We start from the raw sequence: 18,105 nt of genomic DNA on the forward strand, positions 1-18,105 counted from the left end.
TACCAGAAATTGTGATGCCAGCCATGTTATGTTTGTGGGTTTTTGCTATGTTTTTTTTTTTGTTAATTTTACAGAAGTCAAATGCTTCTAATTGTCAACGGCTTCTAGTTCCTTCTCTTTTCCCAATGACATTGTTTTTACATTGAAACTAATATCTTTACAGTCTGGAAAATTCAATATGTCATCTTGGGATAAACATATCAATAGTTTTATACCCAGAAAGGTGCTTTATGCTTGAGCTATGACTCAAAATGTAAAGGGAAAAGGGGAGTAGTATTGCACACGAAGAGTTATGTGTTAAGGACAATCTCTTGATGGAAGAAAAACTGCAAATGCATCCTGGAGTTGGGCTCTGGAGTATGTTCTCTGATCTTTCCTGGGTCTTTAAAGTATGATTTACCTGGAGATAAATTGGGCAGATATCTCTTTAAGGTCCTCTGATTTTTTGATTTTATGTATGAACGTTCTAAAAATGGAATCTCAGGGTAGGGGAGGAGAAGAGGGGTAAAAAGAAACCACCTAAGAATAAAAGAGAGAAGGGAAAGTAAAAGAAGCAGGTACTGGGGGTGGTGGAAGTTGAGAACAGATAAGATGATAGAGTACAATGCCTGGTGAATTGTTCAATAGTAAAATATTTATTGATGACTAAATGAACAAATGCATTACTTATCTTTTCCAATGCCATTTTACATGTGGGAAAATTGAGACATACTGTGACTTGCTCAAGTTCTTATTGCTAATTGGGGTCAGGGTGGGAAGAAGAGTTGGAGCTGGGCAGAGACAGGGGAGCAGTTTCCCCACTTGATGCTGTGTGTGTATGAACTGCCCTGGGGTTCTGCAATGCTCAAGATAGAGAACACCCAGGGGCCAGGCTAAGACATCCCTCTCCTCCAAGTTTTTTCTAGCACTGTTTGGAGGTGTTCAGGCTTGAGGTGACTAAGGCAGCAGAGAAGAGCACATCACTGTCAAGGGCCTTCTAATTCTTCTTCTTCTCCTTTCGACAGTGACAGGAGACAAACCCAATTCTGACCTAAAATCTTCTTTTCTCTTGGAAGTCATGGAAAACATCCACAGAAATTGGACTCACGACTTCCCCTTGCTGTTTCTATCTCCCTACTTCTCTTTCAGTGTCCAGAGTGCAATTCCCCAAAGTTCCTCTCCTCCCTCAAGAAAATGGCATAAGGGAGAGGAGTGAGCGCCAAAAGCGCAGGAGCAGGATCAATTTCTTTCACCTGACCTGGCTTTGAGAACACCTGACAGATCTCCAGAAATGTCCTGTTTCCTCTGGAGGAAATGGGAATTCTCATCTGTTTTGTCTCTCCCTCTGCTCCAGGCCTTGCTCACAAATTTCTCAGAAGGAACATTTGAGTTGAATGGAATCTTCTGAGACCACAAGAGAATGTAGGTCCTCAGACCCTGTTTATTTCTCCTTTGCAGCCGTGCAAAGCATAGGGCCTCATCATGGAAAAGTGCAGCACCAACGTGAAGGGGACTTAACATACATAAGCGAACGCTGTCTTTTGAGTGTGTATGTCCCCGTTTCAGGAAATCATGTCAATTTTAGTCACTGGCATTTCGGAGGGACCATTGCGCTTCCTCCTTCCTGCTACCACACAACATCGTACAAATAGATGGGTCTCTGTTCTGAGGAGAGGAAGGAAAAATCACATGGCCGCGACAAAGCAAGGCGAGTGTGCAGGGCCCCAGCCGCCATCCGTCTCCCGGGAAGCCTTGCCAAGAGCTCTTGTATAAGCTTCAGTGAGCTCGTATGTTGTCACGCCCATCCGTGGATCCTGGGCTTCAGGACCAGGGGTTAGGCTAGAGAAGGGAGCTCAAAGAGATTGTGTTCGTCCAAAGAGGGGGTACTCTGGGAAGAAAATGTGCTCCTACTCAGGAGGATGAAAACAATTTTCATTTCTGTGGCAGCCATCAGAGACTGGCATTCCTCATGGCAGCAATATCAGGAAAGGAGAAGGTGATGCTTGTTTTTATGAACCCCAAGGTGTGGGGGGAAGGGTATTGGGGTGAGAAGCTTAATGAGTCAAAAGCTATGTAGCTGTGCATTGGGGTATACATAGAGAGTTCTTTCTCTTGGAGTGTAGAAAGCCAAAGGGTAGTTAGGTGTCCTAACTGCCAGCTGGGATTCAGGCTTTGGTTAGGTACCAGGCCTGCTTTCAGTTGTTGCTGCCACCTAGGCTGTTCTTGAATGTGAAACTCACTTCATATATTGGCTGAGACAGGCTGAGTGTTCTGGTACCTGCTGGCATTTATTTCACCTGCTTCTCTTTTGTTTGGCAGAATTACTGAGCTGGTGGATTTTTGCAAGCAAACTAACTTGCCACCTCACCCACCATATTGTCCAGAACATCTGTGGTCAGTCTGCCTGGACCTCACTGGCCAAGCACAGAGCACATGGAGTGATACCTGCTTCCTTACACTTCACCTGTGAAAATGCTCTGTCACTCACAAAAGTGAGTTGATGCTTTCAACCAGGTTTCCTAGACATTCTCTTGGGGGTTGACCTACTTCCAGTTCTATCCCAGTGAAGGAGGAGGCTCTTGTTGTACATGTCAGTAGCCTGCCCCTCCCCCAAGTTAGCTTCATAGTCTTCACATTTGGGGCAAAAACTGTAACTGTTTTTTAATATGAATAAATGAATCTGCAGATAGGATGTTTTACTGTTTTACCTGTCCACGCCAGGCTGTACCCAGCCTTTCTGTAACTATGCTTTAAACTTTTATTTCAAAAATAAGAACATGCATTGTTCAGGTGAACGCAGTACTTTGCATTTTCTCTCTGCCATCATTAGCACTTATAGCACTTCCCCATCTTGTGTCTTTTGAGAAATTTAATATGCTGTTTGCCACCTTCTTTCCAGTTCAATTAGGAATGTTTTGAATGTGGCAAGACTTTCCTTGGGTTCCACCCAAAACTTTCTCTTAATAAGTCATAGTATGCTGTCCTGCTCAATTTCTAGTGTGGCTAGTGGATTCAGTCAGTTGAGAAAGGACCAAGCTCACCAGCACAACACTCTGAGCTCTTCCTCCAGCAACATAGGTGATACACATCCCTTTCAGCACAGTGTATGCATAAGTATTTTCGTTTGAGATGTCATGGTATTTATTTATGGTTTACTTTAAGATATTTTAGCTAAAAATTGAAACAAAAAATGGCAAAATGATAAAAATTGTTGAATCTAAGTGCTCGTATATAGGTTCTCATTACACTCATAGCTCTATATGTTTGAAATTTTTCTTTTTCTTTTAACTTGTAAGGTTATATTTTTGCTCTTGAAAATTTTCTTAATAAAAAGAAATTATTCCCAGATGTTTTAATTCCAGAGTATATTTAATCTGGGTGAGAGAAACTTCAGGAGGCTAACAGGGAGGAACGGGGTTTGGGAACTGTTTAGTTCTCTTAGGCTTATTATCATTGCTTTAATGTCTGGTGGTAGCAGAGCATGATGACAGCAACCCCCAAACAGCAATTCAATGGCATTTTCTATTATTAACGCACTTCATGATGGGTCTCCAAGTTAAAAGAAATAGTTTTCAGTCTTTTTTCCTCAAGGATATTGGGGAAAGAGGAAATATTTACCAGGAAAATATTTCTTTCCTTGCAGATCATGCCATTTTATGGTAACCAAGTGGTACCAGTTTTCTTAAGAAAATATGAACACAAAAAAGTTCATTCATTATATCTCTCTGGAATCTTCTGGATTGCCACTCATATTGTGGGGTTTATAAATATTTCCTTTCATGTTATCTAAGGTAAATATAAATTACTCCCTTATTATTCCCTCATCTGGTAATTCCTGCTAATATTCCACTTCAAAAAGAATTTTTTAAGGAAAAATTTGAACTTTTTGCCTCATTTAGAAGCAGCCTTTTACCCCAAGGTATGATTCACCCAACAGACTTTTTAAAGGACACATCGAATCTTCATCCTATTTTAGATATCAGTTACTAAATTCTGCTTAAATTCTAGTGTTTGACTACCTGACCCTGGGTCACTTGCACTGAATGTTAGTATGGTCTGGTCTCTGTGTATCTTTTAACATGATTTTTAATATTATGTGAATACTGTGATTGGGTGGAGGTCTTGAAGTGTTCATTGTTGGCTGTTCTGAGTAGTGTCTTTACAATACGGTCCAGGTGGTGCCTTGGAGAGGAGCTAAGAAAAAGGCGGGTAAGTGTGCATGGATGGGCCTTTTAATGCCCAGATCTGGAACTCCTCAGTGTCCTCTGCTGCCAAAGGAATGCTGTTTCTCATTTCAGCTCTGTGGAAAAGGGAGAAGAGAGACTTGGATTTCTAATTTGAGAAGGAAGCAAGTTGGACACAGGGGATTGGTTTTGGGGAGCAAATCCCTTGATCATGCTAGAAGCTCAGAGGAACTGGCCATGGCACTGTAGGCACGGACCTGGGCTTTGAAGGTAGATACTCTCACATCTGAATTCTGGATCTGTCTCTTTGGGATTTACTTTCTTTCCCAGTTTCCTTTAAACCATATAGCACTGACTTCATAAAGTTCTTCTGAAGTTTAAAAGTAGCCTTAAAAAATACTAGGTTTTAGACTGGACAATTATAGTTGTTATTTAATAACAAGTTCATCAATGCATGGACATTTTTATTTAACAATTAACTTAAAGTTCTTTTTTGAAAAGACTCATTTTTTTTTTCTTTCTTCATTTGGACTGTTGTGTTCATACTCATTTTCTTGTCCAAATAAATCTGTTAAAATACCCAGTTCTCTGTCTCTTTTCATCTCTTGAATCTTTATCTTATTATGATGTTCTCTGTTGTAACTTCACTTCTGTACTGTCTTTTTATTCTGTCAGTCCTGACCCGATCTCTAAGAAATAGATTGAAATATTTCTTTCTTTCCAAGTTGAATTTCGTATTTTCTGAATCATGGAGCTGCCCTCCATGTGACCTAGAAAGCCCTTTGATGATCCATATTTAGCTGTATCCATCATTCAACAGATGTCTGGGTAGTTAAAGGCCCCCATGAGCTCCCTCTACATCCTGTGGTTTCAAGTTCCTGAGTTGTTAGTTAAAAAGCTTTCATGCCTTTTACTCCCCTTCCCCTACCCATTCCAGGGTAGAAGAATAGATACCGACTTTAGCTGCTCATTCATTTAATACATACTTACTCATTACCTACTCATATGCTTGAGAGAGGGTTAGATATTATCCTCTTTGCTTCTTCATCATATTTTCCTAATTTGACCCATTTAGAGTAGTCCTCCATGTTTTCTGATTATTTTTCTAGAGTCTGCATTGCTCATCCAATCAACTGGTCTCTTCTGTCTGCAGTGTTTCTTGATCTCTGGGAAACTTGGAAGCTTCACAGCAAACCCTGGTACCTTGCTACAATGCACCTGTCATTGCATCCACAGCTTTCAGGATGACACAGGTTTATTGCAAACTCCATCTAAGGAAGTTTAATTAGCAGATGAAACTGCAGAGTTCTGCTTGCTGCCCTACCTCACTGACATGAAGAATGAATAACGAAGTGGTAGCAAGCATGTTAAACAGCTAATTCCCCCCAAACTTTGGTCTTTTGTGTTTCTGTAGTTTTCTGATGCCCATGAGGAAAGAAGTCTCTCTGCTTTTTGAGCTCCCTGGATCTTCCTATTAGATAGCATCTCTTGGCATCTGAAAGGCAGCCTGCCATTCTGTTCTCCTGTGGAACACAGATGGCCCAGCCCACGCCTATCACTAATGAGGATCACATGCAGAGCTTTCTTGCGGGAGGCTCCCTTCAAAAACCCTAGTCCTTTTTCCCTGTGCAGGCCAGTAACTGTTGACCATGGCATTTAAGTCTGAGAAGTTTGTTTGCTTCCCACTCAACGAACTGAGCAGAAAATCTATTAGGTAGGCTCTGGGAAATGAGTCCCATCTAGTCTGAATTTGAAACACTGAGGATTAAGAATGACTGCCAGTTTGAGTGCAAGGGTGAGGTTTTGGGGTCCAGCTGTCCACAGAGGCTGTTGAGTTTAAAGATGAGAAACACTAGAAATTCTTCAGGAGGAACATGATTAGATGGCTAGATAGAGGTTCACCAGATAGGAGACCAATTTGCCAGTGCCAGCCCTGTAATCTCACCCAGGATGATGGCTGGGTTGAAAATAGTTAAAGAATGTTAAAGTACTAAAATATATAAAAACATTTTGATGTGCGACAGACCCATGTCAAGTCTTTGTCATACTACTTGTTATCTGTTTGGCTTTTGGACAAGGTATTTTACCTCTCCATGCACTTATTCCTTTATTTGTAAAATAAGTACAAAGCTCACATCATGGGTTGTTCTGAGCATTAAAAGGGATAGCACATGAAAAGATCTTGATACCTTGCCCTGCACCCAATAAACAATAGATGGGAGTTTACTTTCCTAGCTCTTTATCCTATGTGCACTCCAAATGTGGTGGGACATCAGGGTGAATTAAATACAATGCCCCCATGTGAAATTCTATACAATTCTGCTCTCTTGTTTTATCTAAAACTCAAATTTTTATTTGCCACATGGGATAATTTTTTTTCTCTTGCTATTGCAAGTTGGGTGCAGGTCTGTCATTTGTGACTAGAAGGGTTCCATATTGTCAGTATGGGACCCAGTAGAAATGAAGCTCTCTTTTGGTTTTAATACTATAACTCATTCCTTTAACTTTCAGAGCTACCCAGGAGAGATCGCTGTTACCAGTAATTGCCCTGGAGGGTGCCAGTGAGTCGGATCAATCCTGCCACATGTAAGTATGGTCGAACTAGTCAGTACCCACTGACCCGGAAATCTCTATGGGACACTCCTCATTCTTTCAAAAAAGAAGGGACACTGAGATAATGCTGTTCTAAAGGAAGTAATAGACCAATTGACATAGCATTGATGCCTACAAAACAGTTTCTATGGGTTTTAGGACAATGTGGCTCATTCACTGCTTGTTCCCTACCCAATCAGGTCAGTTTTTTCTATTAGAGCAGGTGGTTGTTCATTTCTCCAGAAGGTATACTAGGTCACCTTGACCTCTCCGAAACTGTATTCTTTAGACCGGGGTCTGTTCCCTGGAGCCACACAGATGAAGGCCAACCCTTCGTTGCTATGTTTCCCCTTTAATTTTCCTCTAATCCCTTCCTTACTCAGGGGACAAAGAGACCAGATCGCTGGTTCTTGATTGAGGGGAAAAATAAAATTAGTTAATTAAATAGAAGAAAGTAGAAAGTGTGTTAAGAATGAGGGCTTTTTGTCCTAGAAAAGTACTTTTTGTAATATTATTACAAAGGTGGTTACTTGCGTGTTCCCATCTCCAGAGGGAACAAAAAGCAATGGTGGGCTCATGGCAGTGCTTTTATAGCTGTTGACAAACAGACGCCTCTGTGGTCCTTTACTGTGAGCTCTTAGTGTTAAGCCTCTCTGTGTGCCTCCAAGAAGGGGATTTGGTACTTGACCACAGCACTCTTTTGTCAAGGAGCATCTTTGTGAAACATATTTTTAGAAATTATTATATCAGATATGCTGCAAAGACTCCAACTAAACTTTTGAAATAACTTCCTGGTTATTGGTTATTGTTGGATCCTGGAACTGGTGGCCAAGGAACACTATGAAGTTTCCTTCCTGGGAGGGTTGGTAGAGTCTTCCTCCTCCCTTCTCTCCTCTTAGTACTAGCTTTAGGTACCCACTTGTCTGTGAGTGTTGAGGTGTAGACCTGTGACATAGGGAATCTTGAGTACAGAGCCTTCCCATCTCTCTGATTCTATTTCCATGGATCCAAATTGTGGTAGTGTTACAAGGAAGGTAGAGCCTAACTGGGACAGGAGGTAACTGAGGATTTTGGCCAAGAGGAGAGGGGGCTAAAGATGGGAAAAGTTGATGCAATTATTTTTGGCAGGAGTTAGAACCAAAGCAGCAGGAGAGAGTAAGTTTTAAGACTCCCTGGCAAAGTAACTTCCTAATCTGTCACTGAGTATGTGTAAAAAAGTGATTAGTGAGTCTCTATATTTATCATGATTACTCACAAATATGTAATTTACATAATATATACAGCACATTAAGTACTATGTCACCTTATATAATGTGCATATGTATAATATATATGCATGTTATGTAACGCCAGTCTGGAGGTTCTTCCAGGTTCTGCCAAGTATTTCCTAATTTATTTGGCAATTTTAACATATCTTTTCCATCTGTGGAAAGAACTCTCTTGAGAGGAGCTGGTCTCTGACCTGAAATATAATCATCCTGCTTAGTCTATCTCCATTCTCAACTCACTGGAGGAAACCCACAAAGACCAAGCCATAATGAGATGCAACTCCCAGCCTATTAGTCCAGGAACAAAACAGTATATTGAAGATTTCCTGTTCCATTCTTTTTATTGCTAGTGGGATAGAAGTAGGGGGGAGGGTGAGAACAAGTCTGTAGCATGGTTAGGGTCAGAATAAGATGAGGAATAGGGGATGGGATTCTCTTCTGACTGCCTAACTGTGTGACGTGGAAAAGTCACTAAACCTCATTAAGCCTCATTTTCTTCATTATGAGGACTGAGATAATAATACCTTCTCTACCAGCCTCAGAGGTCACTGTAATGAGGTGCTCTGCACTATGATGAGGTAATAGACAGTAAGAACCCACAGTCATAGTAGTTAAGGAATGAATTACAAGGTCAGATTAAACAATACTAGACTTACTGAGTTACAAAGTCAGAAGTGCAATTTCATCGAAGTTTGTTATACCCTGTGACTCTAAGGAGGACTTGGGGAGAGTATCTCAAGCAACACTGCAAGGGCAGAGAATTGTGAATCTCTGAGAATCATTTTCACATGTTGATAAGTGCCAGGTCTCAACAGCCTCAATCTTGGAGGGTCAAGGCTGAAATACATGCAAAAACTAGAATCGGTTGCCCTAACCTGCCTTAGTTTCAGAATCAAGTGGCTTCCGAAGGAGTACCTGTTGTCATTCTGGAGCTTGTCGGTGCCATCACCGAGGAGTGCATCAGTAAGGATGTTCTTCAGGTGGCCTGGTTTATCCCTGGCCCAGTATTCTTTGCTGTTAGGTCGAGCTGGATGGTCCTAGCTCTCCATCCTAGATGGTCCTAGATGATTGCTTCCTTCAGAGTTGGGATCAATTTTACACACAATCTTAATTTGTCCAAAGCTCCTGAGCTAGTCCAAGGAGATTAGAGACAGCTCAGTGGAGCAATGTTGAACAGGCCCAGGTTTCCTCTTGAGAAATCTCAGAGGGGAATAGAAGCCTGAGGAAGTAAAGGTGCTGAGGCAAATGTTTCCTTTACCAACGAAACTCCACACACTTGCCCTAGGGTTAAGAGGGCCATGCTGGCGCCAGCTGAGTAATGCCCATTGAATTCTGTCCGAGGCCCCTCCAGGTACTGAGTGGCAGTACCTTGCAGAAAGTGCCTGAGTCCTCCTTGTGACTCCCCACTGAGGTCATCCCTACAGCCAGGAGTGTTTCCAGAATAAGAGACTATGGTGACCATGATGAGGTGACAGGTGGAGTATTTAATCTGATGATCTGTCTAGTGCCTTCAACATTGACCAACTTCTCAGGCCAGAGAGACCCTCTGGGAAGCACGAGGAGGCCCTCATTCTCTTGTGGGAGTCTCTCTCAGCCACATGTGTGCTGCATATTCATTCTTGCCTGGCAATCTGCATCCAAACACAATCATTTCTCGGTGACCAGAAATGACCATCTATACCAAGATGTGTGGATTCTTGCCTCTGTTCATTATCATCTCAGTGGCACCTATTCCAAACCATGAGCCAAGATACAAAGTCTCTTAACTTTTCCAGGACTCAGTTTCCTTATCTGACGAGAGGGAGAGTAATTTCTGGCCAGCACATCTTTCATGCTTGTGTTGAAGCTCCAGAATAGGAATTCTTAGTCTTTTTATGACAAGAGTTACTTTCACTTCCCTTAAATCTCATGATCACCATGGGGAAATGTGTCTTGACAATGAAATGGAGGGATTGGGGGGGCGGGGGATAAGAACGTTCTTCTGTTTTGTTCCTATACTACATATTTTTTTTTCAATCAGGAAAAGTCCATCAGTAAATAAATATTTATATCTATATAAATATATATGCTACAGATATGTACACATATATCAGACCATCAGAAGGGTCTTCACATCATATTCTGGGAGTAGTCGGTGCAGAGAGGCAGGAGGGAATTGCCTGATCGTTTGTCTCCTGGTCTCCTCAGCCAGAGGCCCTTCCCTCCCATCTTTTCTGCCTTCAGGAATAGTCTGTCACCAGGGCTTGGAACTCAAACAGGAAACACGCTTTGGCTTGAAAAAGAAAGAAGCTGGGGGTGGTTTTTTTTTTTTTCTTTCCTTTTTACACAATATTATGACACCAATTTGAAAAATAAATCCCAGTTTCTCTGCCTTCCCTCCCAGGTGTTCACAGAACTAAGAAAATAAATACCACATCTAAGGTGTGCCTTGCAGGCAGCTCTGGGGGCTCTTGGAGCCGTTTCTAAACAAACACACAGCCACCAGGAGAAGGCTTTGGGAAAATAACAAGTGCCCACTGACAGCGCAGAGAACCAGGAATGGAAACACAGCTTTCCACAGCCTTTCTGCCTCCTCAGCAAGTTCAGGGAGAAGCTGTAGCTCGAAGGGCAACCTAGGAACCATAGGCGCTTGCTGAGCCCTGCAAGGGCTGTTCTCTGAGTGTCGGAGGCATTTTATCTCTGTACAGAGAGACCTTTGTGCAAGCTCTCTGGAACGGGAGCCTTTTCCCTTGGCCACATCCGATCTCACCGTAGGCAGGAAACCTGCAGCCTGCTCCTTGAGAGTGTCCATGAAGAAACTTGCAGGACTGGTGGAAAGAAAGATTTTCTCTTTCAGTCTCAGAAAGTCCCACTCAAGGCCTTCTGGGGTGGTGGAGGTTGCTGCATGTGCCAACCATACTCTGGTGGGCCCTGGTTCTGTTGGGGGTGTTTCCACTGTAGAAATAAAATGAATGGCAAGGTGAAGGTTTCTTCCTGAAGGGTGGCTTTGCTTCCACTGGTTAGAGAAGAGTGTGTGTGTTTGTGTGCTTGTGTGTGTGTGCATGTGTGTGTGTGTTTTACAGTTTCTTGTTTTTTCTCTTAGAGTAACTGGCATTTTATACATTGCTTAGTCTTTTGAACGGCTCTTCCTTCTCAGAGAAAAGAAGCTGCTCTTCTGGGGAGGCCCCATCATCATGGGTGCTTGGTTCTTGTGAGTAATTTTAATCTAAAAGCAAAGAGGCAGAGATGAATTAGTAGCATGCACATCCCAGTAGTCTATGGTATAGTGAGTCGCAGAGAGAGCAGGCAGGCCCAGCTTTGGGTTAGAAGGAGCCCCATGCAGAAGGACGACTGTCCTTGAACAGCTTCAAAATTGGCAACTGGACCCTGACTGGGCCTAGAGTTTGGCAACTGGAAGTGAGGGGCGGAAACACTGGGGAGAGACAGGTGTAAGCTTCCTACGTGGTGATCAACTTGCACCTGTCTTGTGTCCTTGCTATTCATAGACTTTCAGAATGTCACAGCCAGATGAGACCTTGGGGACCATCTCAGTCAACCCCTCTGCAGGATGGATAAAGGGATAGAAGCCCAAGGCTCTGTTGAGTCTTAGCTTGGCTGAAGGCCACACAGAGAGAGGCAGACAGCTACAGGCTGATTCTTCAACTCCCACTGCTTCTGGCCATTTCTGGGCAGGCAAGGCGGAGATGTCAATCAGTAACTCAAGGTTGAGTTCAGTCTGACCTCTGACCCAAGCAACACCAGGTGGAGAATTTCCCAATGAATACATAGGTATTTTTTTAGTCTGCCAGGGAAGACCCAACTTTCTTTTAAAAGCATATATAGTTTTTTTTAATTTTAGTTTTTATGAATATTTTCTCATGCAAACTTTTTTTTTTAGATTTATTTATTTATACAAGAACTGGGGTATAGGCCTGAGGTGCGGGAGGTGAGAGAATTCACCAGAGACAGAGTGGGGAGCAGAACAGGCAGATGACTGAAAACACTGCTGAGGGGAACAGTGGGCAAGACAGGAGAGGTCTGCCATGCCATGTGGGTATCTCCCTGGCCGGCTGGGAATCAAACCTGCGCTGCACAGGCTGTGGTCAGCTTCACAGCACTGCGCTCAACCTGCTGCGCCACCAAGGAGGCCTTTCTCATGCAAACTTTAAGTCAATATCTTGGAAGTGGAAGACTGGTGAGTACTTACTTTGCCTTCTTCCCAATCTAATCCTAGAGGATGGCATCAAAATGCTTGATCCCTATTCGAATGTGACCTGGTGACATTGATGCTTACATAATCTGCACTGACTGCATTATTAGTCCATCAATAACACTTATCAAATATGACATGTTCACAATAGGAAGATGATGTGGGAACAAGAATCTAAGACCTGCATTTGGGTCTCCAAAGACCTATATATATATATCTCAGTACTGGAACTCTGTTTTGCTGTGAGCCTCTGGATAAATCATTTAATTTTCAAAACTAGGGCTTGCTCAACTGTCAAATGAAGATAATAACATTCACCCTATTTTTCTCACCAAGTTGTTGTGAAGATCAAATGATAGACTGTCAGTGTAGACTGTAAAATGGAAAGTGTGAACAAGTTTATTAAATTAATGTGGGATAAGTCAAGTAGTGTAAGAGCTAGGTAAGGAATGCAAAGAGTCTAAATGTAGCATTTAAGAAGAATTTTAATTTTTGAAAGGAAGGGAGGGAAATGTGTTGGTGAAAAGAAAAGACAAAAAAAGGCTATGGGCAGAGGGGCCAAATATAAACCTCACATTTGAGGTAAAGGATGAGAAGTGAGGTCAGGGATACAGATGAGTGACTGGTACAGGGGTTTAAAAGGGGTTTTAGCCACAGATTTATGGTCAACTCATCTTTGACAAAGGAGCAAAGAATATGCATTGGAGCAAAGAAAGTTTGTTCAATAAATGGTGCTGGGAAAACTGGGTTGCTACATGCAAAAGAATGAAGCTTGACCACTACCTCACACCATATACAAAAATCAACTCAAAATGGATTAAAGAACTAGACATAAGACCAGAAACCATAAAATACATAGAAGGAAATATAGGCGAAACACTACGTGATATTCACATCAAAGACATCTTTACAGACACATCACCCAAAGCAGTGATAGTGAAGGCAAAGATAAACAGCTGGGACTACATCAAATTAAAGCGCTTCTGCACAGCAAAAGAGACAATAACAAAAACAAAGAGAAACCCCACCGACTGGGAGAACATTTTTGCACACAACACTAATGATAAAGGACTGATCACAAAAATCTGCAAAGAGCTGATGAGACTTAATAACAACAAAGAAAATAATCCAGTCAAAAAATGGGCAGAAGAGCTAAAAAGAAACTTCTCTGAAGAGGAAACGCAAATGGCCAACAGGCATATGAAAAAATGTTCAACATCACTTGTAATCAGGGAAATGCAAATCAAAACTACAATGAGATACCATCTTACACCAGTGAGAATGGCACATATTAAAAAAACTAACTAACAACAAATGTTGGTGAGGATGTGGAAGAAAGGAACTCTCCTGCACTGTTGGTGGGAGTGCAAATTGGTCCAACCACTATGGAGAGCTGTGTGGAGATTTCTGGACCTACTAAACATAGAGCTTCCATATGATCCAGCAATTCCACTCCTAGGTATTTACCCAAAGGACACAGAAACATCAATTCCAAAGAGCACCTGCACCCCTATGTTTATAGCAGCACTGTTTACAATAGCTAAGCTTTGGAAACAACCCAAATGCCAAAAATAGATGACTGGATCAAGAAGATGTGGTACATATACACCATGGAATATTACTCAGCATTCAAAAAAGATAAACACATGCAATTTGCAGCAACATGGATGGTGCTGGAAGGGATCATGCTCAGCGAAATAAGCCAGAAAGAAAAAGAAAAATACCGGATGGTCTCACTCATAGCAGGAATCTAGAAAACTTAAATAAGGGACCAGGTAAATGAATAACTATAAGAAAGTGAAAATCAAAATCAACAAAAAACTATGAACCAGAGACACTCTATGGGAGGTGGGGGGGTGGGGAGGGGAGGGATTGGGGTCAAAATAAGGGGGTTGCAATTGTATGGGGAATATAAAAATAAAATTCATTTAAAAAATAAAAGGGGTTTTATTGGGGAAATAGTAGGGAACATGCTAACTTTTTCAGTTGGAGAATAACATACTGGAAAAAGAATTTGAGGGAAATAATTCAACAGCTGTTTTAGGGAGAATTGGAGTAGGGGAGAGTCTGGCTAAGAAGGTAGTACTGCAAGCCAGGTTTAAATTTATAAGGCCCAGAATATGGAAAGAAAAGGCTGGAATCAAGATATATGATGGGGAATAAGCATAACTTGGTTAATGGGAGCTGAAAATGATTCTGATTTTTTTTTTTCCAGGCTGGAGATTGAGAAGTGGAAATCTTTTTGTTTTGTGGTCACCAGAGAAGCAAACCAATAATCCATGAAACACCATTTTGTGTTATATTCCTATAGGCATTGTGTTTCTTCCTGAATTCATGGGAGAGGCATAGACTGGGAATTCTCACAGTATTTATCTTTGCACGTGATTTTGCATTATCTGATGATTGTTTGGTCATTGTACTAGCCCTTCTTTCTTTCCTAAGCGTATGAGCCCCATGTTGAAAAGGACTTCATCTTCTTCCCTGGGCCAGCACAGTGCCCATTCAGAGTTCATGCTATAGATGGACCAACTGATTAGCACAACCAAGAGGAGAGAAGGCATGTTGTGGAAGAGATGGCTGTGTTTGGGGCAGACAGCAGCTGTTAACTTTGGGAATTTTTTTTTTCCAGTTTGTTTCTATGCCTACATGTTTTTAATAAAATTAAAATCAGTTACTTACTCTGTTTTAACTTTATTTTGCATGCATTTCCAATATCACTAAATATTTATTAAATATGATTTTCAATGGCTTAAAATTATTCTAAATCTGATGAATGTCATAAAGATGATTTAATCCATTCCCTAAATGTTGAACTTTTAGGTAATTTTCTTTCTTTCCATTTTTTTGCTATTTTGAATGATATAGATATTGGCATTCTTACATGTCCATTTCTTTATATATATATATATATATATATATATAAGTTATTTATTTATTTAATTTATTCATTTATTCATTTATTTATTTATACAAGCACTGGGTACAGTCGGAAGCGCGGGAGGGTGAGAGAATTCACCAGAGCCAGAGTGGGGAGCAGAGCAGGCAGAAGGACTGAAGTACACTGCTGAGGGGAGCAGCGGGCAGCAGGAGAGGTCTGCGCGCCATGTGGGACCCTCCTCCGGTGGCTGGGGAGCAGCCGGGGATCGAACCGGCGCTGCAGAGGCTTCCGGGCAGCTTCACAACCCAGCGCTCAACTGCTGCGCCACCAGGGAGTCCTCTTTTTATATTTCTGATAAACTTTACTTTTCTTAGAATAAGTTCTTTGAAGAATATGAGCAATTTTAAGGGTGAAGGCAAATGAACTGGATCAATGTATATTAATATTTGTAAAGGTCCTAATGATACACTGCTCCAAATGCTTCTAGAATAATTGTACCAATTATACTCCTGCTTCACTGACTGAGCTAGCTTCACCACACCCTTGTCAGCAAGAAATATTATCTTTTTTTAAAAAAATTTATTTATGCATACAAGAATTGAGGTACAGGCCAGAGGTGTAGGAGGTGAGAGATCACCAGAGACACAGTGGAGAACAGAAAAGGCAGATTGACTGAAATAGACTGCTGAGGGGAGCAGCGTGCAAGTCAGGAGGGGTCTGCTGTGCCATGTGGGTTGCTCCCTGGCAGGGATTGAACTCATGTTGCAGTGGCTGCAGATAGCTTCATAGTGCTGCATCTTAACCCCTTGCACCACCAATATTTGTAAAGTTCCTCATGATACACTGCTCCAAATGCTTCTAGAAAAACTGTACCAATTATATTCCTGTTTCACTGACTGAGCTAGCCTCACCACACCCTTGTCAGCAAGAAATATTATCTTTAAAAGAAAAACAAATTGTGTTGATTTGATAAGTGACACATGGCATGGCTTTCTACTTTCCTTTGAAATTCTTCCTCCCTTCTCCCTCTTTTAAGACTTGTTATAATAAATATTTTTTTGTAGCTCATGGCATCCCTTCTGTGAATTCTGTTCATTATTATGTTGATATTTTCTCCTGCCAGTTTCTAGGAGCTCTTTATACATCATGGGGATTAACCTGTTTTTTAAGATGACTATTGCAAACATTTTGTCCTTAGTCTTTTAAATACCTACATTGAATTTTTACTTGTAGAATTTAAAATGTTAATAAACATGTCACTTTTTTCTTAGAAAGTTTATGCTCACAGTGTGATTATAGTCACCTGCCCTCCTACTGCCCCCCTATCCTGATATAACACTTAATACCTTAATGGGATGGGAGTGAAGTCAGAAGCTGATATATTGATATAATGACATTTTCATAAACGGGACATTTCTTGGATACCTTATGTTAAACAGTCAATTTCTTTCCAAGTAGTTTATGTTCTTTTTCTTTTCCTTCATTAGTTTTTATGTGTGTTAAATTTTCTTAGGGCTTTTTTCTGTACTATTGATTTATCTATCCAATTGTGGAATTATTGTTGCTGTATAACTATTGAATATCTCCTAGTAAGTCCTTCCTTCCTGTTTTGTTATAAAATGCCTTAACTACTGTTTGTCAAGTAGAAACAACAATTGTATTGGGATTTTGTTTGAGATTCCTATTTAGAAACATGGTTTCTAAATTGTTTCTATATTCAAAAATGTTTTCATATTGGCTAAGTCTTCTTGTCATCCATTTTTTCACATTTTTATGTTTTACTTTTTTGTTGTTGTTATTATGATAGTGTAACTTTTTTCCATTATATTCTTCTGAATGACTGAGGTGTATACAGAATTTACTCAGTTTTGCTTATCTCTTCATAGGGCTTCATTGAGCTAACTAATACTATGAGGTTTTCAGTTGATTCTATCAGCTTTCTATACGTACATTATCTCATTTGCAAATAATAAGTTTGAGTCTTTTTCAATTAGTGATATTTCTTTTCTGCTTCATATACTGCACTGGTTAGAATTTCCAAACAATATTATCATATACGTCTTGTCCGTGATTTAAATGAAAATTCTGCTAATGTTTTATTATTAAGTCAAAAATTATTGTTTTCAGGTATTTTTAACTATTTGGAGAGACTACCTTTCTTGATCTTAGTTTTTCTAAGAATTTTTACCTTTAATAACCAGAAATGTGGAATATAATAGAATATTTTAGGGTCATCTGTTCAATTTATCATGTAATTTTTCTATTAAACTTATGTTAGAAGATTTTCTTGCATTCCTTTTCTTGAGGAGTAAAAATTCTTTTACTATATTGCTCAATTCTATCTACCAATATTTTAACTAGAATTTTTGTATGATGTTTGTTTGAGATTTATGTGTAGTTTCCTATTTTTAAGTACAATTTTTGTTAGGTTTTTGTGTTTGTCTAATTTCATAAAATTAATTGGGTAGCTTTCTATCTTAGTTTATACAATAGAAAAGTTTACATAAATCTTTATTTCCTAATAGCACAAAATACTCACCAATAGGATTATCTGTTTTAAGAAAAATTTGTATGCAATTATTTGAAAGCATTTTCTACTTCATTAATGGTTACTTAGGACATTCATTCATTTACTTACAAGGCTCAAATTTATTAGGATCATTGTAAACATGCCATAATATATACAGTTTTAAAATTAGATAAAGCCATTACCACATTTATATTTATTTTTAAAATTATACTTATTATATATTTTAATATCTATGATTTCAGTTTCTTTTTTAAATTTAGATTTTCACATATTTGACATATTTAAAGAGCTGGTTCTAGATTTCCTTATTTTCTAATTAATTTCTACTTTTATCTTTAATATTTTCTTCCTTATTATCTTAAGTTTGTTTTATCCTTGTTCTTTTAATTTTGGTACCATTCATTACACTTGCTTTTCCTTTTTAAATGATGGCTATAGATGATACCTTGAATTTGTTTCCAATTACACTATAGACTACATTTTCT

The 18,105-nt window shown here is 40.0% G+C and overlaps 1 protein-coding gene and 1 long non-coding RNA gene across 7 annotated transcripts in view; one reads left to right on the plus strand and one right to left on the minus strand.

Moving 5' to 3' along the window:
* LOC129146727 (uncharacterized) overlaps positions 1-14,869 on the plus strand; it is a 38,130-nt gene extending 23,261 nt beyond the window's left edge. Inside the window, exons 2-4 of the long non-coding RNA XR_008553828.1 lie at positions 6,675-6,749; positions 11,106-11,213; positions 14,428-14,869. This is a non-coding gene — a long non-coding RNA (uncharacterized LOC129146727). The remainder of the gene's footprint in view (positions 1-6,674; positions 6,750-11,105; positions 11,214-14,427) is intronic.
* Positions 1-18,105, minus strand: part of DGKG (diacylglycerol kinase gamma) — a 203,708-nt gene that overhangs the window by 1,583 nt on the left and 184,020 nt on the right. For 4 of the 6 annotated variants that reach the window (XM_054700424.1, XM_037525246.2, XM_054700423.1 and 1 more), the window contains one exon: positions 8,197-11,228. The exons of 1 other annotated variant lie outside the window; for it this stretch is intronic. In XM_054700424.1, coding sequence (XP_054556399.1) covers positions 11,130-11,228 — 99 coding nt within the window. In that variant the 3' untranslated portion in view covers positions 8,197-11,129. Of the gene's footprint in view, positions 1-8,196; positions 11,229-18,105 lie in introns of those variants that run through there. One more of the 6 variants, XR_008553826.1, reaches the window with a different exon arrangement.

The sequence above is a fragment of the Talpa occidentalis genome, unplaced genomic scaffold (assembly GCF_014898055.3).
Source record: "Talpa occidentalis isolate TD23 unplaced genomic scaffold, MPIMG_talOcc4v2.1 talOcc4.4, whole genome shotgun sequence".
NCBI classification, from domain to species: domain Eukaryota; kingdom Metazoa; phylum Chordata; class Mammalia; order Eulipotyphla; family Talpidae; genus Talpa; species Talpa occidentalis.